The sequence below is a fragment of the Bidens hawaiensis genome, unplaced genomic scaffold (assembly GCF_021521415.1).
Source record: "Bidens hawaiensis isolate Kalapana, Puna unplaced genomic scaffold, B.hawaiensis_p1.1 tig00070369_1, whole genome shotgun sequence".
In the NCBI taxonomy this organism is placed as follows: Eukaryota; Viridiplantae; Streptophyta; class Magnoliopsida; order Asterales; family Asteraceae; genus Bidens; species Bidens hawaiensis.
The window spans coordinates 37375-61920 of record NW_027502368.1 but is presented as its reverse complement, the minus strand read 5'-3'; the positions used below and the strand labels follow the sequence as shown (position 1 = coordinate 61920).

Below are 24546 nucleotides of genomic sequence, written 5' to 3'. Positions count from 1 at the left end.
GTTTGCAGTAGCTGTTTTGGAGGCTTGAGGTCACGTAGGAAGTTTTCTTTTATTTTGGACCTAGATTAAAATGTATCAAGACAAGTATATGTTGATCGAATACTTTGCTTTATTATATAATGATTTTTGTTGATTTATGTTATCTTGTGTTGCGCTGGCTGCGCGCGCGATAAATGTGTATTAATAAATATTGACACCCATTAGTGTCACGGGTAATGAAACAATATGTGGCGCCCCGATGTATAATCCGCCTTTGGTCGGGGTGTGACAGATTGGTATCAGAGCCAGGTTGACTTTAGGATAGGTGGGTTAGACGTAACGACCTAGAAAACTTAAGTCCCCCTCTCGCGCATTGAGAGAAATCTCGTGTTTTGTGCGCTTATTGTTAATTACTCGTTATTTATAAATATGCTCACGCCTGCACAGTATATGATTTTATGTTTTATTCCGCGATCTTTCGATTTTTATTTATGTTCGTTTGTTGGAGTTGAAAATCCGAGAAGTCATGGTGATACATGAATAGTTGACTTTCAATTCCCATTTACTTTATATTTTTAAGTTGAAGATTGAAAAGTCATGGTGATACATGAATTGTCAATCTCCAATGCTTATTTACTTGTATATTTTATATTGAGGATTGAAAAGTCATGGTGATACATGAATCGTCAATCTCCAATACCCGTTTGCTCGTATATTTTTTTTTAAAATTGAGAATTCGGAAGGTCAATGGTGATACATGAATTGTCGATTCTCGATTCGAATTTGTTACCTTTATTAAGTCTGCATATAAAGTCATTTACTTTACCTTAACTTTTGTTAGCAACTAACTTCGCGAAACAAGCTTTAACAAGGTTTATACTTTGCGCTAAAACGGTTTCTCATAACATGATATTAACTAAAACTAGAACTTTTATAGAATGCCTCCACTATCAGCTCGTTATCAGAGGAGAGAAGCCGCGCGCAGACGTAGGCAGCAACGTTCCCAGGAAATGGCCGCCGCGATAGCCCAAGCCTTAAACCAAAACAATAACCACTCTGGTTACAATATTAAATCCTTTAATGCGGGTAACCCTCCGAAATTCAAAGGACTTGAAGGAGCCACCATAATGCTCCAGTGGCTCGAGAAAATTGAAAACACTTTTCTCCATACCCATTGCCCTCCAAACCAACGAACCTTATACGCCTCAAGTGTCCTGGAATCTAGAGCGCTTACTTGGTGGAACGGAGTAGCTCATGCGCGTGGCGCAGAGGTTGCTTCTAGCATGCTCTGGGAGGAATTCAAGGAACTTCTGACGCGAGAATTCTGCCCTCCCAACGAAGTCAAGCGCCTTGAGGAGGAATTCTGGAACTTGAAGCAGTACAGTGGCGAAGCGCGCGAGTACGCGACGCGCTTCCACGAACTAAGTTTGCTTGTCCCTCACCTTGTTACCCCTTCCCGCCGAGCCATCGAAAAATTTCTTGGGGGTCTTCCCATGGAAATTCAAGATTCTGTATGGGCGAGAAACCCAGTAACCCTCTCTGACGCCATCGAGTTGGCCGCTGTGCTCAGCGACAACCATGTCAGAGCAGGAACCCTGTTCCTGCGGGGAACTGAAAAGACCAAACCCACCAAGACTGACCCAGAACCAACAGAAACCAAGCCAGAACCCTCAAACCATAAACGAAGGCGCAAAACCAATCATCAAGCTTACGCGCTTACTAACCCACTCGTTGTCCAGCAACCCCTTTACCAACCTCCAGTATACGCGCCTAACCCACTGTCTACCTACCCAACTCCCCCTGTAGTCCATAACTATGCCTTAACTAATCCTGCACTCCCTACCCCGCCAACTAAGAAACCCTACACAGGAAATCAGCCCTTCTGCCCAACCTGTAAATTTCATCACCCAACTCAAGCCTCGTGTAGGCAATGTAACCAATGTGGCCGCGCTGGTCACTCTGCTGAGTACTGTAGAGTCCCTCCCGCCAACCCAATGGTGCAAACACCACCAACCTACCCGCAGAACCCACAACCAACATACCAGAATCCCCAACCAAGATCGTGCTTTAACTGCGGTGATCCCAGTCATTTCCGGAACGCGTGCCCGAGGCTACAAGTACAGATTACGCAAGCGAATCCGGTGAACCAAATTTCGAACCAAGTGACGCGCTGACGAACTTTTAATATAACCGCGCACCAAGCGCAAGCGATTAATGACGTAGTTAATGGTACATTTTTTTTTAACGGGCATTATGCATCTATACTTTTTGTTACTGGTGCCGATAGAAGTTTTATTTCTCGCGCGTTTGAGCAGAAGCTCGCGCGACCGCGCATTAACTTAAGGAAAAACTTCTGTTGAATTGGCTAATGGCGAAACTATTTTAATAAACTTTATAATCATGGATTGCACGCTTAACCTTAATGAAAACGATTTTTTTTTTTTTTTTTTTTTTTTTTTTTTTGATCGACCTTATCCCCGTACCTTTTCTTTGCGCATCCTACTTCGAGATAAATTTCGGGACGAAATTTCTTAAAGTAGGGGAGACTGTAACATCTGCCCGAATCCGACCCGACCCAGATACCCGTTTTCTGATCCGATTCTTTTTATGATTTAAAAATTAATTATAATCTTTATAAATCTAACCTTTAATAAATCTTTATGTATATATATATTTTTTTAAAATGTTTCTTCCGCCTCTCCTTCCTCTTCTTCTCTTTTCTTTCCGCCGTCCCGCCTTCTTTTCTCTTGTCGCCATCCCCCCCCCCCCCCCTTTGTTTAACCCTTGAGCCTTGAACCCCTTTTTCTCTTAACTCCTTGCTTGTCCTTTGGCTCTTCCCGCCTAAGGATGTCTGCGCAGCTCCACGCGCTAAACTCCTTACAAGGAAGCCTGCGTGAAGATTGACTGTTCCTGCCCTACGCGCTAGGAACTATAGTTCTTCCCGCGGCGCGCTAAGAATGATACTTCTCCGCGCGACGCGCTAAGAATTGTAGATCCTCCCGCGACACGCTGTAAATTTGTAGTTCTTCTCGCAGCGCGCTAAGAATTGTAATTCTTCCCGCGACGCGCTAAGGACTTATGTTCTTCCCGCGACGCGCTAAGGATTTCAGTTCGTTCCGCGACGCGCTAAGGATTTGTGGTTCTTCCCGCAGCGCGCTAAGGTTTGTCTGTGTCAGCCTTCTGTGTGTGCCTTCGCGCTCGCGCACTCAGCTTTCTCGCGCTAAGTCTTGTGTCTTTTATCTTGATTTATCCAGCCGTTTACCTTTGGTGATATCTTATCTTTTGGGCTGTTGACCTAACTTGCTTTGTGTCTGAAAAGTTACTTTCGGCGCAGCATGCGCGTCAATCCTATTGGTTGACAGAAAAAGGTGACTGACAATATCTTTTGAGATCTTCTTTTCCTTATCTTGAACAGTGTTTGCCTGACATATCCCATGTGCTGTGAACAGTAACCTGACAGCTTTTTCCCCTTTTCCTGCTGCCATATCTTTTGCTTAGATTTGGTGAGATATTTTCCCCTTTTTCCGGGATTATGTTCCCTAGGGTTTGCCTATTTATACCCAGCCATTTTCTTTAACATTTCACACGCAGACACTTAATCTCTTCTCCTTCTCCCTGCTGAAGATCCTCGCAGCACAGCCGTCAACATAACTCCAGCTCTCCTTGCCTCTGTTTTTCTTTCTCTTCTTTTCTGCCCAGATCTCGGTTAGTAAATGTTTATAATTTGTTTAAGTAAATCGATGCATATTACCTATGGTTAGTTATAATCAAGACACTAAAACCAATCGTTAAACCGATAATCTTATTTATAGGTTAACTTTGCTTGTTTGGTTCTTGCTTTATTTATCTTCATCGCACCGTTTATCATGTGAGTTATCTCGTACCTAATCCCTTTTTATTTTTAATGTTTTGGGATGTTCATGTGTTCATACAAACTTAGAGTCTTAAACTGTTTATGAACTTTAGTCGCGCAGTATCCCATGTGTTGAGGATGTTTACTTGGCTGTTATTTGTATGTGTGTATCATTAACCGCTTTGTTCGGCCTATTCCGAAGTTTTCATGGTACCATTGGATGAACACGGGAGACCTATCGTTTACGGTTTTTCTTTGTTTACACTTGCACTGATGTTTTCTCGTTTTTGTGCTCAATTGGGAGCACGGATTGAACTATGAGCTATGATCTATCTTAGGCTTGATCACAATCTGATTACACCCTTGCTAAACTCTAGACATACACGTGTTGCGCGCAGATTTACTGTATTGCATTAAACTTGATTTCTCACCAACACGCAAGTGTTTGACGTTTATTTTAACACATGTTCAGGTTTGCAGTAGCTGTTTTGGAGCTTGAGGTCACGTAGGAAGTTTTCTTTTATTTTGGACCTAGATTAAAATGTATCAAGACAAGTATATGTTGATCGAATACTTTGCTTTATTATATAATGATTTTTGTTGATTTATGTTATCTTGTGTTGCGCTGCGCGCGCGCGATAAATGTGTATTAATAAATATTGACACCCAATAGTGTCACGGGTAATGAAACAATATGTGGCGCCCCGATGTATAATCCGCCTTTGGTCGGGGTGTGACATCTTATGTCCAAGGCTTGATGCAAAACTACTATCGAGCCGAGGGTCTCACCGGAAGCAGCCTCTCTATCCCTATGGGGTAGAGGTAAGGCTGTCTACATCTTACCCTCCTCAGACCCTACTATAGCTTTGCTATTGGTGGGATATACTGAGTACGATGATGATGATGATGATGATGATGATCTGATACAAAATACTCACTTATACAGAAATCTGTAAGCCCTTCAAGTTTACAGAGTAAATCTTTAACCTGAAGATAAAGGCACAAAGCATGCATTAGGTAAGTTGTAAGTTGTAACATGATGACAATGCAGAAGGCGATACGGGCATTTCTAAACATTTAATGGAATCATTCTTTTGTGTGTTCCTAAAAATTTCACTAAGTAAACAAGAAGATTAAAACCTCATTTTGGCGCCTTTGTCCCTCAAATCTGAAAGGCTTCAGAATGATGGTTACAGTAAAGCCATTTGCAAGCTTTATTGATTCAAATATATCATGCACCGTGGTAAGATCTGAGCCATAAGATGCCCCAGCCACCTAGAGGAAAGAAAGAAATGGCTTACATAGATACAAGAACATGAAAAACAAAGAATATTCTTTGGCAAAAATGTGGCAAACTTTTATCTATTTGAAAGCAGTTTCATATAGGTAAGAGTCAAGGAATGTACAAACAAGTATAAGCGCTTTTGAACATGATTCCATGAACATCCGCTTTTCCACAGCTGTTTTGCTCAAATCTGAGAAATGAAACATCAAACATGTAAGTAATAAAATTCACATAGATATGAGTTTCACTATATGACAAACGAGTAGAATTTTCAAATAAAAATAGATGCTGTCGATGATCAAACTTACAAGAATCTTAACATTCAGTTCAATACATACATAACAATCTCTCAATCAATTAGTTGTCCCTTTAGTAAACTCTTAAGACTCAGTTCAATACATACATAACAATTTCTCAATCAGATAGGTATCCCTTTAGTCAACTCTAGAGTCTAGATTACTTGCATTATAGTAGTTTGCATGATGTTGTTTCCAACTTTATATCAAATTTTAAACAAAGAGAATGTGGAACAATGGCATATATGTCAAACCTGACCAGCGAACAATAAGTGTTTTATCTCAATATAACTCTATATTAGTCAATAAATAAACAATAACTCACCATCCCCAAGTAACCGTTGTTGTAATTTCACCTTAGATGTTTCATCCACAATAATATTCCTGCCATAAAAAAGAAATACACGTACATAATAAGCATTTACCCTCCTTATAGAGATATCCAATATCTTGCTTAAATACAACAGGCATGTAACATGTTAATATCATCGAAATGAAAGCAAGATTTAGTAATTGACTATGGTAGACATTAGCTAAAATGATACTCTACAAAAGTAGCATCAAGCAAACAAAACAAACGATTACTGGTGAAAACAGTTATGCTGATGTCACCAGAAACTTCAATTTACATAGCTTTTATAGAAAATATTTTATATCCAACATTTCAAGTAACTTCAGAGATCCAACTTCAGATATCTTTAGCTTTTGAATGTAAATTTAAAGATCTATCCGATTAAAGAATGGTTGAAACAACCAAAAAAATGATTTCATAGTTATACAGCGGTGTAAAAATCTGTTCTAGAAGGTGATTAGTCGCCGGTTACTCGCTAATCACTGGGTTGCCGATGCGACTTCAGCTAATATTCTCAAGTGGGATTATTCTCGGTGGCGGTCAAAATTGATCAAATTTCAGTAAAAAAGGGTCAAAATATTTGAAGCATTTGAAAAAATATATACCTATTACTAAAATCGGATTAATAAGCTTAGAATATTATAGAAATATATATATATATATATATATCCCGATTAATCGCTAGTCGGTACCCCACCGCCCAACTAGCGCCTGCTAGGCGAGTTTTACAACATTGGTTATACGCTTATACATGAGCTGGCTGCTTCTTGAATTCACCATTTAGTCATTTGCCATCACAAGTAAGCATATGATTCTAAAATCTACATCTAGCATACACTTTTATCTCATAACATAACCAATGCAAAGAAAACTAGTAAATCAATACACACTACAAACGCATAATTAGATCAACCACCAAAAATGCCGCAAATAGACAGCGTACCAGAACCGTAAACGAGGCATAAAAAAGTTGCATCAAGCAACAAAAAAAGGTGTTACAGGTAAAGACAGTTATGCTGACGTCACCAATAACTTCAATCTCTATTAATTATTACAGATAATAATTATTTTCATGTCCTACATTTCATTTTAGGCTTTGAATGCTAACTCACCAATTACAGTTACAAGTAAGCATATGATCCTAAAAAGACTAAAATCCACATCTAGCATACATTTCTATCTCATAACATAACCAATGCAAAGAAAACTAGTAAAACAATACACACACATCCAAAAATGCCGCGTACCAGAACCAATACACAGCTCTATTCCATCACCACTACACATATAATCCTAAAAATCCACATCTAGCATACATTTCTATCTCATAACATAACCAATGCAAACAAAACTAGTAAACCAATACACACTACAATCACACAATTCGATCAATAACCAAAAACGCCGAAAATCAACCGCATACCAGAACCGAAACCGAGGCGAAAGCGACTGCGAGAGCAAACAGAACTCGAGAACCGCATCCTTCCGGCTTCCAATTCCAATCACTTCCACAATTCCAGACTCTTCCAATATATTTCCCTCTCGGTACAGTATCGGCGAAGGCGAAGAGTACCGGTTACCGAAGCTCGATTCGATTAGACGCAATCGCTTTGAATTGCCGCGGATTGTTAATTTTTTAGAAGGAATGTGGCGAGTGAAGTTGTAATTGGCGTCAAGTGAACAGTTAGGGCTAATTGAAGATGAAGGTGAAGATAATGTGGTGCGTGTGATGTTGTTGATGGTGGTTAATGGAAGCTCCATTGAGATGCAGGAAGTTAGGGTTCACGTTTGAGAGTTACAGCAAGTGTTTTGATTGAAGATAGCTACCGAGAGTGTCAGTTACCATGTGGATATTTGAGGCCTATTATTATTTCCGGTTGCACGCGCAATTCAGCGGGAAATGCAGGACTTAATATTCACATAAAAGATTTTTGGGTGCGTTCCATTTGAAACCATGGATTAATAATTCTTACTTTAAACTCAATTTAGTAGTGAAGTACAAATGAAACCATAATCTAACCATTGTTAATGGTTTATTTTTGTTGGGTTTTAATTTTCAACAGTTTGGTTTCAGTTTTTGATGACAAAAAACGGCTTGGCTCACGGCTTAGTTTAAAACCATCAAAACCGGACCACAAACGTCTATACGTAAGATGTTATTTTTTTAACTGAAAACAAACTATGACAATATCATACTCAAATTAAAGAGAATAAGATGCTCGTTTTTATGGTGCAATTTTTTTAACAAAATATTAAAGTATGAAAAAGTTATGACCGTTTAAAAATCGTGGGGGAATTTGGGTTAAAAGTGAAATTATAAATAATATATGGTTAAAAGATGGGGATCAAAATTATAACTATTCTTTAAATTTCCAAATGTTAATTAAAGTTGAGGGGGCAAGGATGTAAATAATTTGAAGAATTATAAAAGATATGTTAAACATAGTGTTAGAATACTACTCTACCCCTCTTTATAGTTGTACCATGTGCTTAAGCAATTGTAAATTACTTAAAATTGGGTGTCTTAATTTGTCCATGGGTGGTGCATTATATATAGTATAGAATATCATTTGGATGATAAATGAACCTGAATTTGAACTTACGGGTAAATTCGAAACTTGAAATATTTGGGACGGATGATGTGACGGGAATTCGAGTATGAGGTTATTTATCGGTATGAACGGGTGTGGTATTAAGTGATATCCAAACCGATTATCTTAAACGTATACACGTGTTTACTCGTGTCATACTTGTAAATTAATTATAAAACATGGTTTTTGTAATTGTTTTGTTGTTTTTCGGTCTCCTCTAGCTTCTTGTTAGTAGAGGGCCGCTTTAGCTAATGAAACTTGTTGTTCAATAAAATATAATAACAAATAAAATAAGTTGGTGAAGTGGTTAAGTGTGATGTAGTTAAAGCTTGTGATTCATGGGTCAAGGTTTGAACCCTCCTTTGTCTTTTCAAATCTACTTATTGGACAATTTCAGTCCTTTGATCTAACACTTTGGTTAAAGCCACCACAAACTTGAATTAGTTGTTTAATAAGAATAATAATTAACTTTGATTGTTAACTAAACTAACAGTAACTATGTCGATATGAACTACCATCACTGATTGTACAGATATAGAATGAACTCCTACCATGCCCCCTCCCCCATAACAACGTGCAAGCAATAACTAAACTAAAACCAATGAAACCGAATCAAAATTAATCAAAAAACGGTTATCGAAATTTTTTGTACTCAAAGTTAATCGAAATTAACTTCACCAAACCATTCATACACACACACACATACAATTTTTTGTACCCTCGGTTATCATTATTTTTTTCTCTTTCCTTCACTCACAATCACTTTAAACAAATATTTAAAAATTATATGAGTTGAACATTGACTTCTCAAATATACACAAAAGTCAATGCATTTTCCCTCTCCTCTACTTATAACATCATAAACCATTTCTTAAAATATAAAAACTCTACTCACGTATTATGGTGGATAGGATGAGAATGATTTTAACCGAACCAAAACCGACAAATTAATTGAATACACCAAACCGATTAACCAAAAACTAATTAATTAACCGATGACTTTGTTCTCGGTTTAACCAAACCGAATCAAACTGAACCGCACACAGCCTCAGTCTCTGTCTCTCATCATAATCAAAGAGACATGTTAAAAAAACATATATAAAGGTTTTACTTTTACCAAAGAAGATGTTAAAAAACTTTTACTCGGGTCGGGTCGGGTCGGGTCGGGTCGGGTAGTAAAACATGTGGTAAACCAACATAAATGAGCTCCAGCTATCTTTCAACACTTTCACTCACCCATACCCTAAACATAAACTCACCCTGCAGCTCGTTACCGAAACAACAAACAACAATGGAGGCTGAAGGCTCATCAAAACCCATGATCGCCACACAAAGCCAAATGGTGGAAGCCAAGGTCCCACTGGCGTACCGTGACCAGTGCGCACACTTACTCATTCCGCTCAACAAGTGCCGTCAGTCGGAGTTTTACCTCCCGTGGAAGTGCGAAGACGAGCGTCACACTTACGAGAAGTGCGAGTACGAGCTTGTGATGGAACGGATGCTGCAGATGCAGAAGCTCAAGCAGGCGAATAAGCAAGGACAAGGAAACGCGATTCCTCTCGTTCCGAAAACTGCTAATGCGTGATTTGATTTTATGCTGCCCTAATTGGATCGGATCGGCGATTTAGGTTTGTGAGTTTCGAATTGGTGCTTCAATTTGATTATTTGAATTGATGGTATTGTGGTTTGATTTGTGTTCTAGGGTTTGGTTTGATTTTAATGTGGGGATTTGTGTGTGGCTTATTAGCATAGTCACTCTGGTACTGGCTAATCCGTTAATAATAATAATAATATTAATAATATAATAATAATAATAATAGATAAAATGAATTGATTCAACTTTTGTTGATTTAGATTGGATTTTATTAAATTGGGGATATGTGTGTGATTTGACTGTGATACTAGACTCTCTGATGGTATTGATTTGGATTATGGTTTGATTTGTGATCTAGGGTTTTGCTTGATTTGAATTTGGGGGTTTGTGTAGATTTGATTATATTGGGGATTTGTATGTGGTTTGACTGTGAATTTAGACTCTCTGATACATCGGTTTGGGTTTGGATATCGGTAATTTTAATATCAGGCAAAATTAATATATGTGGCAATTAACACTAAGAATTCGGTATACTATCTTAACATTAACAAATTATTAACAAATTAATCTTTTACGACTTGCAAAACACTAACTATTGTAGCAAGTAGGAACTTGTTAAGACTTAAACCACTAACATTAAACACTAAAAATTGATAATTGAGACTTAAAACACTGATATCAAGGGATATATTGGTCAAGATTGGCAATAATATTGGGACCAATATTTTGCACCGATACTTTACAAAGGGACCTATAACCGATATATTACCGATATGTCGGCGATATCGACTGCATAGAGAATTTGTGATTTGTTGGTTTTATAGATCTTTTTTTGTGTCATTTATCTTAACTGGATAGAAGCTTCTTAGCATCATCACATTAATAATAATAATAATAATAATAGTGATAATGATAATAATATATGTTTATTTGGTGATGCTGAACTAGACTTCTGGTGAGAGATAACATGAATGGATTCAACTTCTGTAGATTTAGATTGGATGCTATTAAATCGGGGATATGTGTGTGTGATTTGATAGTGATATTAGACTCTCTGATACTAGGAATATGCTAGTTGTTGGTTCTCAGAAATCATTTTTGGCGTGGTTCTATGTTAATATTGGATAGAGGCTTCTTAGGAGTGATTAATGATGATATATGATCATGTCATTTGCCCTAAATGTATTGGTTCGGCGACTTAGGTTTTGTGAATTTGGAATTGATGTTTGGATTTATTGTTTGTTGTTTGATGATGATGTTAGGTTTTGTGGATTTGGATTGTGGTTTGATTTGTGATTCAATCTAGGGTTTTGTTTGATTGAATTTGGGGGATTGTGTAGATTTGTTTGAATTGGGGATTCGTGTGTGTTACCAATAATAATAATAATTATTATTATTATTATAACAATACTAATGTATGTTTATTTGGTGATGCTGAACTAGACTTCTGGTGAGAGATAACATGAATGAATTCAACTTCTGTAGGTTTAGATTAGATGCTATTAAATTGGGGATATGTGTGTGATATGACTGTGATACTAGACTCTCTGCTTTTAAGATTTTGTTATTTGTTGGTTTTCACAAATCCTATATTTGTGATTATGCTTAAACTGAATGTTTTTGAATGAACTTGATAAATTATGTAGATTAAGTGTCTTATTTTATTTGATTAAATTGAGGATTCTTGTGTGATTTGTGTCTTGTTAGCTTTTAAGAATTTGTAATCTAGAGGCTTCTTAGCACAGTCACTTTGGTACTGATTGATAATAATATATGTTTGTTTGGTGATACTGGACTAGACTTCTGCTAGTAGATAACCTGAATGGATTCAGTTCTGTAGATTTAGATTGGATGATATTGTATGGTCAGATTGATCCGTGATAATTGTATGCTGCTGGATGCTGTTAGGGACAGGGAAAGCGTTATTTTTAATTTCTCTAAAATGTGATTTGTGTCTTGTTAGCTTTTAAGAATTTGTAATCTAGAGGCTTCTTAGCACAGTCACTTTGGTACTGATTGATAATAATATATGTTTGTTTGGTGATGCTGGACTAGACTTCTGCTAGTAGATAACCTGAATGGATTCAGTTCTGTAGATTTAGATTGGATGATATTGTATGGTCAGATTGATCTGTGATAATTGTATGCTGCTGGATGCTGTTAGGGACAGGGAAAGCGTTATTTTTAATTTCTCTAAAACTGTGAACGCTTGATTTATCCTAATTGTATCAGATCGGCAGTTTAGGTCTGTGAGTTTGGAATTGTTGTTTAATTTGGCTGTTTATTCTTGTTTGATGATGATATTCTGTTCCAGTTATTTGTGGATTTGGATTTTTGTTTGATTCCTGTTTCAAGCTAGGTTTTTGTTTGATCTGAATGATTTTGAATGAAATTGGGGGATTAATTTGGGGACTGGTGTGTGATTTGACCGTGATATTAGACTATCTGATACTAAGAATTTGTGAGTTGTTGGTTAATGATCATATGTGATTATTTGATTTGGTCTAGTTGTATCGGATAGGTGATATTGTTTTGTGAGTTTCAAATTGTTGCTTAAATTTGGTGGTTTGGTATTGTTTGATGATGAAGTTAGGTTTTCTGGATTTTTATTGTGGTTTGATTTGATCCAGGGTTTTGTTTGATCTGAATTTGGGGGATAATGTAGATTAAGTGTTTTGTTTTGTTTTGTTTTGTTTGGATAAATTGGGTATTTGTGTGTGTTCTGGCTGTGATGCTAGACTATCTGATTTTAAGAATTTGTGATTTGTTGGTTTTGACTACATTATTATACTTCCTGCTTCTAAGAACTTGTAATTTAGAGCCTTCTTAGCACAGTCACTGATTAAAAATAATATCTGATTATTTGGTGAATGGTGATGCTGAACAAGAACTCTGCTGATAGATGACATGAATGATTCAACTTCTGTAGATTTAGATTGAGTGACAGTGTATCGTCAGACAGTGTTTTGCTAGCCTGTGAAGAATCATTAACAGTTAGTTCATTAGGTAGTTTATAAAATAAAAGTAAGTTGCAATTATACGGTTCTTATAAAAGTCAGTTGCAATTATATTGTTTCTCTCTAGATGTATTTCTAGGTGTATATACATGAGTAAGTGTATCAATGAAGGAATGAATTTAGCCACTAAGAAAGATAAGTCAGTTTCACACAAACGTAATGAACAATACATTAGAATGATTTCAGTCATTGTTTTTATCTTTAGTTTGGGCTTTGTTTTTTGCCAAGTAATTAACATTTAGCATGTTTGGTATATACCATTACCCAATATTTGTATTTCTTAAGATGTTGCTATATTACTTATTAGGAGTCAAGTTGCTACCTCTTATGCTTGCCATTGTAGAACCCTTATTTTATATGCTACCAGTTTCATGATAAATATGGCAGGAAATAGGTAACTCTTTTATGTGAATAGTCCAAGAATGATTGTGCAGATAAGCTATATTTGACCTGCTTAGAAACATTAGCTTACAGAGATTCCGAAGAACGTTTAATGAGTGAAATGTGTCAATTGACTTTGCGAAATACTAGGTTTGCATATTTAATAAGGACTGGGCAAGTGGACATTTTAGGGACTTGGGATACAAGGTTTATGATTTTATGTATTTAGGAACTTACAACAAGTCAAGTAGTCAACAACCTCAAACTGGGAAAGTCAAAGCATGCCATATACATATCTAGTTTTTACGCATGGTGTGATTGCTAAAGCTCAACATCATCTTTCTTGCATTGTTTTAAAACTTCGAATGATTTGACTTAAAATCTTAATCTTTTGTACAATGTTTAGTTAGCCCAATAATGGTAGTTATATGTGTATGCAAGTGTGTCTGTTATCTTGTCTATTGGAGATAAATTTTGTCTTCCAGTTTATGTACACAAATATAAAGTGGATGCGTGAAATTTTGTTGCTTTATATCGTCGCTGTAGAGATAATTTTGTTTGATATGACAGTCGTGTGTGTGTGTGTGTATACACTAAAAAATGTTTATTCTTGTGATTTTTTGTTGAAAATACTTATACTAAAATATATTCAAAATGTTTGCAGGGTGCTTTAAATTGGTGAGTTTGAGTTTGGACTTCCAGTTGATGTGTTTTATGTTTCCAGAATGTATGAATATTTTGATCCTTGTTAATAAAAAGGAGGTACTATCTCTGTCTAAGTGTCTGATTCATTGAAATTACTCAACATGGGTAAAATGGTAAAACTGGTAGACAGTAATAAGTGCAGAGATTTGGTGGTTGGCTTTTGTTTAAACCATCTATCTACCTCCCTGCACATATGTTTATTATTCTGTTTTGTACCATCTTTGTCAGGTGGCAATATTTCAGTTGTTTCTCAAAGGCTCTGATTAAGTTAAATTGTTGTTTAGTAAGAAAATTCATATTAACTTCATTAGTTTTGTATAATACTGATGTGTTAAAAGTCATCAACTAGAAGAAATATGGCATTAGATTAATGCAAGCATATTTGGATGGAAAAAATAAGTTGAAATTGACGGAGGGACTAAAAGTGACCCCGCTTAAAAACCGTAGGAAGTAAAACAGTTCAAGTTTTTGTTCAGGGACTAAAAGTGACTCTGTTTAAAAACCACGGGAACTAACACAGTAATTTTCGTAATTTTCTCGACGAAAATTAAGCAAAAAGGAAAGTTGGACAAAATTAGAAAGTTGGACAATATTGAATTTTCATTAATTAATATTCATTAAAAAAGGAAAAGGTGATCACTGGTATGTATCCAGCATAGCACACTCATGCAACATCTTTTCTGCATTGGAATTATTAATGGCTTCCTCTAGTGCATCCATGTCCCAATCCAAAGTGGCCAATATGTTAATCTAAGAGGTTATAATGAAACTTATCTTGAATGAAACTTCCAACAACAGTGGTTAAGGATTTAACTATACCATCTGGTTCCATTATTATATATTAACAAGAGGTGAGCGATAACCGACACGTTAACCGAACCGAAAACCAAACCAAAATTAATCGATAATTGAGTTAACCAAAAACCGGTTACTGGTTTATATTGTGTACCCTCGGTTAACCTATACTGAGCCGTTCATATAACATTCTAGCTTTTATGCCTCCATTTTTCACATAATTCTAGTTGTTATACATACAATTTATGTGTTTACAAGTAAAAAATGGTTGGTCAGTGATGTTAAGTTTTAAATTTTAGCCATAGCAGTCTGGATTTGGTTATCAGCCTAACCGAAACGATTAATTGTGTAACAACACGGTTAAACTTCCTAAAACAATTTAGCATACTAATAATGAAAGTATATAAAAGAAAGCGAACACAACAAAATAAAAGTAAAAAAGTTTTAAATATATAAGCATCAAGCAAGTCATTCATAATTGTAGCAAAATGTTAATCATCATTACACATTAACACAAAAACAAAAACAGACAACAGCCACATATATTATCATGCATCTTCATTATTAAAAGTTGCATCTTGTTAGCGACTCCCCCGGCCTGCAAAAGTAGACCAGATGGTAGGGGTTAATCTCTTTTAACCCCCAAACGGTATCCTGATTTCTCGAGATCAATATAGCACTCGAAAGTGAGCCAGATCAGCAGGACAGGATACGACCTCCAGACCAGAAGTGTAATATGGTCGTCCTCGGGGTCGAGGGTCATCTTAGCCTTCTCGAGGAAGACGCCGATATAGCGATAGCTGGGGGCGGGGAATAGTAGATGATCCTGTTATACAGGACCTTTGAGTCACCCCCTCTCAACTAACTGTCACCGTGGATCTGAAGAGTATCAACTCCAAGTTACGCGTGTATAAGAAACAGATTGTTCCTGTTGAAATTAAAAAAAAATGTAAATCAGAAAACAAAATTTATAGGATAAAGTAATAAACTACACATTTTGTTTTGACATACTTCTTTACATAAGCTTTTATCTCCAAAAAATGGATTTATGAATTCCTTAAATTTATACAATCATAATAATTTTCTAAAAGTGTTTCATGTCAAACATAACTATTACTTTGGATAAAGTTTTAACAACCATAATTTATGTATATTAAATAGATTGCCGAGTTTGCTTGTGTCTGTTAACTTAGATCTGTTAACTATACCTTGGCATTGAATATCAAGGTACTTATGGTAGAATAAGCATGTAAGTCATATTATTAAGTTTTCACATATATATAAAATAAAAGATTAAGTACCTTTTAAAGCTCAAGAAAACGTCGTAGCAAATGTTATGTGTTCCGTAAATAAAGAAATCCGAAGCCATTAACAGTAGATCTGTATAAAAAGTGGAGTAGAGCACGTTATTGTCATTCTTGTTAATGTAATAATATGTAAACAACTATATATAAACATACGTAGTTTGTGTAAGTAAATATAAAGAATAATATAATTAACCCGGTGGCCGGTACCTCTTTGAAGCAAAACGGATGGAAATGTGGTCGCCGGAAAACAAGAGTTCGTCGGAAAAATATATTTGTGTCTTCTTGGTCGCCGGAGACGGCGGCAGTGTGTGTACTAGGGTTTCTTGGTGGTGTTAGGTGTGACTGAACGTTTGAAGTGTGTTGTTAGACTTTAGGTCATATATATATATATCAACTTTACTTTCATATTAAGCACCTTCACTTCAAACTAAGTTACAAATGTAACCTTTTAGTTTTTATAAAATGTATTGAAATTATTTAAAATCATGTATTAAAGTTCTACATATTTGATATTCTTGTTGATAATAAACGCTCTTTTGTGACAAGGTCATTAGAATTGAGTTAATTTGGTTAGTTGAAAATCATGATTTTCATCCCTAAGTCGTTTTCGTGTATGATTTAATGTTGATTCTTATTTCTTGTCATGTAAGTCCATACGAGAAATGATTAGTGGTAACTACAAAGGATTATAGGAGAAATGAAGTGTATGAATGAAAAGCAAGATTTTCGACGAACCACATGGACAAAACAATAATCAAGTCTGTAGAATATAATATTTGTTTTCCAACATTGTATGATACAAAGCAAAACCGGATGATATTCGGATGCCTTGTGATTACTTTTAGGAGCTGGATGATTATAATGAAACAAGTTGAATAGTCGGAGCTTAATGGTTATATGTAAATCAATGATAGTTGACCTTTTGCTTGAAACTTATGCAGTGTTAACGATTTTTAGAAACATAGGTTTGCCTAACTAGTTAACACGAATAGACGGTTGATCGGGCGATTCTTATGCCCATTTTGTAAGAACCTATCTTAAAATATATCGGTTCATGATACTTGTTTCCGCATTCAAACAAAAACTTATTGGTTCATGATTTTGGCTTAAAAAGTTGTGCTCACCGTCATCTTGAAAGTACCTTAGGGCTTTGAGTTGCCGACTAATGCACATTCGGGTCAAATTAGGTCAGTATTTGACATAACTGGGTTGTTGGAGGGTAATTTAACAACCAAGGATGAAGATAAACAGTTCTTTTTAACGATGTCTCATGTACGTGAAGCTCTTGCCTTCCGCCCTGCTTTCAGAAACAAACATCTAGGTACACCTTATACTTTTGTAATCAAAGTTGACTATGGTTTTCCTAAAGTGTGCCCATGTTATTCACTAAAGACAGTTTGTCTTAACATACAATAATCTATCTTGATAACTCATTTATGGTTAAGTTGGAACTACCTGTAAATATTTATATGAATAAAAGGAATATTGTATACGTTTATTACACTGGTAAAATAAAATACATATAACAAATATATATATATATATATATTTATATAATAGGTATAAAGCATGTAGTTTACAACATTCCTTATAAAATCATATCACAAAGAACACTTGTAATTTAGAATTTAGTTTCCGATGATGATGATGATAATAATAATAATAATAATAATAATAATAATATTTAGGACTGTAAACAAACTAACACGGAAATGAGCACTCAATTGAACAAATATATGTGTTCATGTTCGTTCTTTAAAGTGAACATTCCCATGCTAGTTTATGTTCTCAAACATACACGTGTTCATCTTGAATTTTTTTAACAAAGTAACGGGTATACTTGATACCTGGGGGTATGTAGCCCTCATAGCATTCACAATCAAAACACAAAAAACCTACCTAGACATTTAGTTCATGGAAGTTGATCGTTGATCTTCACCAAAAAAGGATCGGGTCTAGAAATCTGGAGTTCATTCGGTCGTAATGCGGTATGTTTTAGTTAATTGCTTAATTTTTTTATTTTAAGTTTAGTTTGGGTCCAATAGCTTAAATAAAATATGGATAAAAAATATTGTGCCCATTATATATTAGGTAGATTAAGATTCATATATATTTTTTAATAAAAAGTTTTTAAATGTATATATAAAAGAAATTGACAGCAAAAATGTTACGTGGGTTGTACGGCTTGCCCTACCATAGCGTACTTCGGCATGCTGGTGAACCAAACTCAGCTAATAAGTTATTACGTTATGTTTCTATAGGAGAGTTTTTTTACCAAAATAAGGGAGTGAGGAAAAGTATTTAATAAAATAGGTGAATTGAAAAGTATTTATTAAAATGGTTTTTTTGACTTATATTTTCTCACTACTAATCTTATATTTCAATAAAATTTCTGTATAAGGTAGATAAAAAATAAATTAAAAATAAAAAAAGCTTTAATGTTATTTTCTTGTTTATATCAAGCTTAAAAAAAATGTTCACGGAAAGTCTTATATATATATTCATATTTTTTATTCAACAAAACGATTTCAAGCAAAAAAAATTGTTTTTTAATTGTTTTGTTTTTAATTGCTTTATTATGTGTTATTTTTGTTAATTTTTTCTAGTTTTTTTTTTCTTATATAGGAGTGTTAAGTTATTGCATTGGACTTGATATTGATATCGGTACCAGTGTTGTTTAGTCGGAATCAGTTCGAGTAATGTCGATACTGGTATCGATGTTGTTCATCCAAAATTGGTTCAGTTCGTCATGATGCCGATAAAGCACCGATAATTGTATAGCTTAAAATGATAATAAAAAGTACTCTAGTTTGAATACAACTTTCTATTCAACAAAATTTATAACTGAATGTCGAGAAAAAAATTTAAGACACAACTATGTATTATGTTTTTATGTTTTCGTGTATATTATGTATATCATAATAATGAATATGAATTTTTAAAAGAAAACTAAAAAAGTTGTTTTCATACGTTAGTTTTGATCATAAATCGACCTGAAGAAATTTGTGTTTCTATCATAATATAATGGTATTAGCAATCATAATGTATCCAATGTAAAAAAGATAAGGCCAGGAGAAAAAAAAAACAAAAGAAAAAACAATAATAAATCAACGAACATAGTCAACTTACCATTAAAAACTAATCCTAAACTTATTTATATTTTAACAAAATAAAATCCAAGATCTTTGAACATCAACGTACACAGTTGAAAACATAACAGTGGGATTTGAAGCTTAGAAACACATCATAACAGTGGGAAAAAACTTAGGTGATAATATGTTTAAATAGAGACCATGATATGGGATTATAGGCTTGTGCTATACTTAAAAACAAAAGGAAGAAAAAAAAACCTATTTAATGCATGCAACAAAGTCAAACTGATCACTACTAGGCCATGAGGTTTACTCTAACCTATCTTAATTCCACATAAGCTTCGCATCACTCATTTTTTTTCTCTTTCACTCTATATCATTCAAAGAAAATGGTTTAACCCCCACTTAACACATAATTAATATAACAAATCAATTAGTAATTAATACATAATTAATGCATATTGTTCATTTTAACCCGTTAAAAGTATAACCCATGGGTCATTTTAACACACTTAACACAAGTGGGGAGTGGTTTAATCCATTTTTAAAGTGTCATATCAATTTAACCTATGTATAGGTTAGAGTATATCTCATGGCCTTAATTAAAACATGCTAAGCGTTTGCCGTATGCCCATTAATTGTAGTTTTGTTTTTTCAAACTATTCTACCAATTACCATATTCACAATTCATAATTCGTTTAGCCATTATTATATTAAAACAGATGGTGTCTACAAACAAAATGGCTGACCTTCAGAGACATCATTTGTATCCGGAGATATAGACGGTATGTCTACAAAAAAATTTATGGTCGCATCCTTGTATTTTTATGTCTTATCTTGTGTGGCCTTAAGTCGTCGTATGTCTCAAGTTTTGTATGGGTCCTCTTGTCGTATATCCTCATGCTAAGTTCTCTCACTACATATTTACCCATCTTTTAAAAATCAATTACATATTTACTCTCCCTAAACTAGGCATATTACATTTCTCTATTTCATTAAATTAACTAATTAAATACTCCCTTCATCCTATTATAAGTGTCAATGTTTGAAAAACACAAAGTTTAAGGTGAATTAAATGATTACTTTTTTTTACCAATGTTATTGAAAAGTGGGTCCATCAATATCGTTTATTAATACTAGTTCTGTGTTTAAAGGTAAACTTGAAAATTAGGTAATAAATTTTGAAAATGAACACTTGTAAGTAGACAAATAAAAAAAAAATGTAAACACTTGTAATAGAACGGAGAGAGTAACTGTTAAATAACTACCATCTCCAACAACCTACGTCTCCGACACGACGCATCTCCTCCAACCATCTCCACCACTTCCCCCCACCATCATATACCCTATATAAACCCTCAAACACCAGCGAATTCTCTACAACATCATTTCTTCGTATCCTTTTGAGAATCAATATATGTATAACTCAATCACGGAACAATTTTCCGAACCGACACAACGTAGGAACCAAAAAACAACTTTACGCAGTCTGTCGGTGGTTTCTTTCCGGCATTTAAAAAGATGGTTACGGTGTACGGCGTTTTTCGGTAACCACCGGCCAAATTCCTCAACATTATCATTATCATTCGAAAACAAAGCGGATGCGATCGAATGGACATCCTGAATCACACAAATGGTCCAGTTTACAAACCGCTTTCAGATTTTTATTTTTTTATTAAGAATTTTCATTTCAAATGATTTTGTTAAATATTCTCATCTATGATGAGTATTTTTCATGGTTTGTAAACGAATTACTAAATCTTTAGATCAATCATAGTTTTTGTTGTATAATGGAGGTTTCACTAAACAATTACCTTTTTCATAAAAAAATAAATTAAAATTATTCAAAGGATTTGCTGTTTTGCCAAATTTTAGCCCAAATTAATACGTTAATAGTTTGTAATTTTTGATTTATTGGAAACAAAAACAAAATATGAACAGTTGAGTTTAAAACCAAAACAAATGATCTGTTTGTTTTTTTAACAAAAATGAAAAGACTATTAATTTGATGTTAAAATTTCAATATTTGATAGAACTGATTTAAAAATAAATATTACAGCACTGCAACCTTATAAAAGAAAAAACAATACTCAAAAACAACCTTTTTTTGTTGCTTCTAAAAACTTGTAATTTAGAGCCTCCTTAGCAGTCACTTTACTGATCAAAAATAATATCTGATTGTTTGGTGATGCTGAACAAGAACTCTGCTGATAGATGACATGAGTGGATTCAACTTCTGTAGATTTAAGATGACATGAGTGGATTCAACCCCTGTGAAGAATCATTAACAGTTAGTTTATTAGGTAGTTGATAAAATAAAAGTAAGTTGCAATTATATATATGTATTTCTAGTTGTATATGCACGAGTAATTGTATCAATGAAGGAATGAATTTAGCCACTAAGAAAGATAGTCAGTGTCACACAAAAGTAATGATTTCAATCATTGTTTTTATCTTTAGTTTGGGCTTTGTTTTTTGCCAAGTAATTAACATTTAGCATGCTTGGTATATACCATTATCCAATATTTGTATTTCTTAAGAAGCTACTATATTAGTTATTAGGAGTCAGGTTACTACCTCTTATGCTTGCCATTGTAGCATCTATTGTGTTGAACCCTTATTCTATATGCTACCAGTTTCTTGATAAATATGGCAGGAAATAGGTAACTTTTTTTCTATGACAGTCGTGTGTGTGTGTGTGTGTGAGTGTGTACACTAAAAAATGTTTATTCTTGTGATTTTTTTGTTGAAAATACTTTATACTAAAAGATATTTAAAATGTTGACAGGGTGCTTTAAATTGGTGACTTGAGTTTGGACTTCCAGTTGATGTGTTTTGTGTTTTCAGAATGTATGAATATTTTGATCCTTGTTAATAAAAAGGAGGTACTATCTCTGTCTAAGTGTCTGATTCATTGAAATTACTCAACATGGGTAAAATGGTAAAACTGGTAGACAGTAATGAGTGCAGAGATTTGGTGGTTGGATCAAATAGATGTCCAACAATATTATGAGTATCCACAAATTTTAACGAAGCCTGATCAGTCATTTCTGCACCAAACGTATCAAGTTAGTGGACATAAATATTCATTTGATAATATTCAAAATCAGTCTATGATTTATAAGTGAATTGGGTCATAAGATAAAACAGAATAACAATTAAGCCCAACAGTGAGTTTTAAGTCCACATATGTGATTTCGGTCAACAATATGGGTTCTCTGTCAATGAGTTCTCGGTTACATCTTGAGTTTTCTGTCAAAGAAGATCAACCGAGAACCGAGAACACTAGTTCTCTGTCAAGACAGTGGGATCTCGGTCAACAAAAGTCAACCATTTGGGTTCCTTCTTGGTAAGTGTGTTGTCTTCTCCAAGTCACCGAAAAACTCTTTTAAACCCTAAAACATCAACCGAAAAACTCTTTTAAACCCTAAAACATCAACCGAAAATCCTAATTCCCAATAACCCATGATATCAACCGAGAACTCTTAAGGGCACAAAACTCTCAATTTCTTCAAGAACACTGGTTTCAGAGAAATTAGATTGAGCCTTTGCTCATTTACCTATGAGACAACAAACACATATCAATATCGCAACTTAATGTGTTTAGATTAAGCAAGAGGTGGTTCTCGGCTAAAAAGTGATTTGCGAGAGAGAAAAGATTTTTGAATGAATGAGAACCAATAATAGAGGCTGAGATGTATTTATACCCAGGTGGTTGTAACCTATGATGGGATCCTTGCCTGGGGTATGAGATCCCACTTCTTGGTTCCTAGTTGTAACCTAAGATGGGATCTCATATTTCAGCTCATTATATATATAATCAATCATAGCATAAATTGCGCGTCGCTGGTAGCCCAGCTTGGTAAGATCAATTGTTACGGTATTGGTAGGTCGCGGGTTCAAACCCCTTCCACCCGGTTATTTTGTTTTTTTTTGTTATTTATACATTTAAACTATTTTAATAATAATATATATTAACTAAATTATTTCATTAAAAACCGACCTATAATATGAGTGTTTCCCGCATCTTTCGTCTGTGTATGGGTATGCACAAGTTTCATCATCCGAACATGAATTAGTTTGGTTAAACGGACCAACAACGTCCATTGTCGGTCCTGCAAAGTATACAAATGTCAATATGCTTGCAAATATCTTAGATGTATTTGACCGATAAAAAAGAGAATTTATATGATACATTAGATTAACCGAACAACAACAATTACATTTAAAGATTAGTACCGGTGTGTGGTCGATGGAGGTAGAGACGGTGATAGTAATAGAGGGGTGTAAACCAGTGGTGGTGGCGATGGCGAAGGTGGAGGCGGAGATAGTGACGACGAAGGCGAGGAATGGCAACCGGCGGCGAACAAACAACCGGCGGTGAACAAAAACGGGGCAATTAAGGAATTTTTTTTCAAAATATGAAAAAAGGAGAGAGAAATGAAGTTGGTGGAAAGTAGGTTCACTATTGGCTTAAACTTCCCCAAAACCAAAATATTAGTTTTTTAAAAACCGTTTGATTTTGGTTTCAGTTTTCATATGGGTTCGGTTCGCCTGTTAGTCTGTTTTACATTTCGGTAATAAAAACTCCAGGTCTTCAAAAATTATCCGAAAGTAATGAATTCGGTCCTAAAACTTATATTTAATAATTGATTGATTTATATCCACCACTCCACCTACCAACCACAAAATCCATCGCCTCTCTCTCTCTCTCCATTATCTCTCAACTATCACGAACATTTTGCCTGCCGGAAATTAAGAGTATTAGGTCGTTTTTAATGAAATTATTTAGTTAATACAATTATTATTATTATTATTATTATTATTATTATCAAGGATCCCACCTTAGGTTACAACTAGGAACAAGTTGTGGGATTCCATACCCCATGCAAGGATCTCACCTAAGGTTATATAATAACACCTTATATATAATCCATGTTGAGAAGTTCGAATCCCGGGTCCGTACTATTGAATGCATTGAAACAACATACAACATTGAAAGCTAGTGATTGAATGCATTCAAAACAACACAACATTGAAAGCTAATGACTAAATGCATTCAAACATCAATTAAAAGCAAAAAAAAGATACTGAATGCAAAAATACAACGGTGATGGAATCGACGATGATAGCATCGACAGTGATGGCATCGACGATGATGGCATTGACCGAATCAAAGACAGTGGGAACAGTGATGGAGACGACTGAGGAGGAGACTCCACATAGACGATGATGGCATTCACAGTCGTCTTCTTTTTGGCATCGACGATGATGGCATTCACAGTCGTCCTCTTTTTTT

At 34.9% G+C, this 24546-nt stretch overlaps 1 protein-coding gene and 1 pseudogene across 5 annotated transcripts; one reads left to right on the top strand and one right to left on the bottom strand.

Moving 5' to 3' along the window:
• Nucleotides 1-4718: 4718 nt before the first annotated feature.
• LOC143605608 (protein ACCUMULATION AND REPLICATION OF CHLOROPLASTS 3, chloroplastic-like) lies at nucleotides 4719-7545 on the bottom strand (the record flags this gene model as incomplete). Its single annotated transcript, XM_077081661.1, has 5 exons — nucleotides 7189-7545; nucleotides 5739-5797; nucleotides 5243-5307; nucleotides 4973-5107; nucleotides 4719-4819 (listed from the first exon to the last, which is right to left on the bottom strand). Coding segments are annotated over exons 1-5 (698 nt in total), but the record flags the coding sequence as incomplete, so codon positions are not given.
• Nucleotides 7546-9612: 2067 nt separating this feature from the next.
• On the top strand, nucleotides 9613-22149 carry LOC143605607 (NADH dehydrogenase [ubiquinone] 1 beta subcomplex subunit 7 pseudogene; annotated as a pseudogene). 4 transcript variants are annotated; one of them, XR_013148573.1, is made up of 2 exons: nucleotides 9613-9984; nucleotides 22036-22149. The product of XR_013148573.1 is annotated as an NADH dehydrogenase [ubiquinone] 1 beta subcomplex subunit 7 pseudogene, transcript variant X1 (transcript). The 4 variants fall into 4 exon arrangements; XR_013148574.1 differs by having other exon boundaries at nucleotides 9613-9988; XR_013148575.1 differs by lacking the exon at nucleotides 22036-22149 and adding an exon at nucleotides 14013-14127.
• Nucleotides 22150-24546: the final 2397 nt, after the last annotated feature.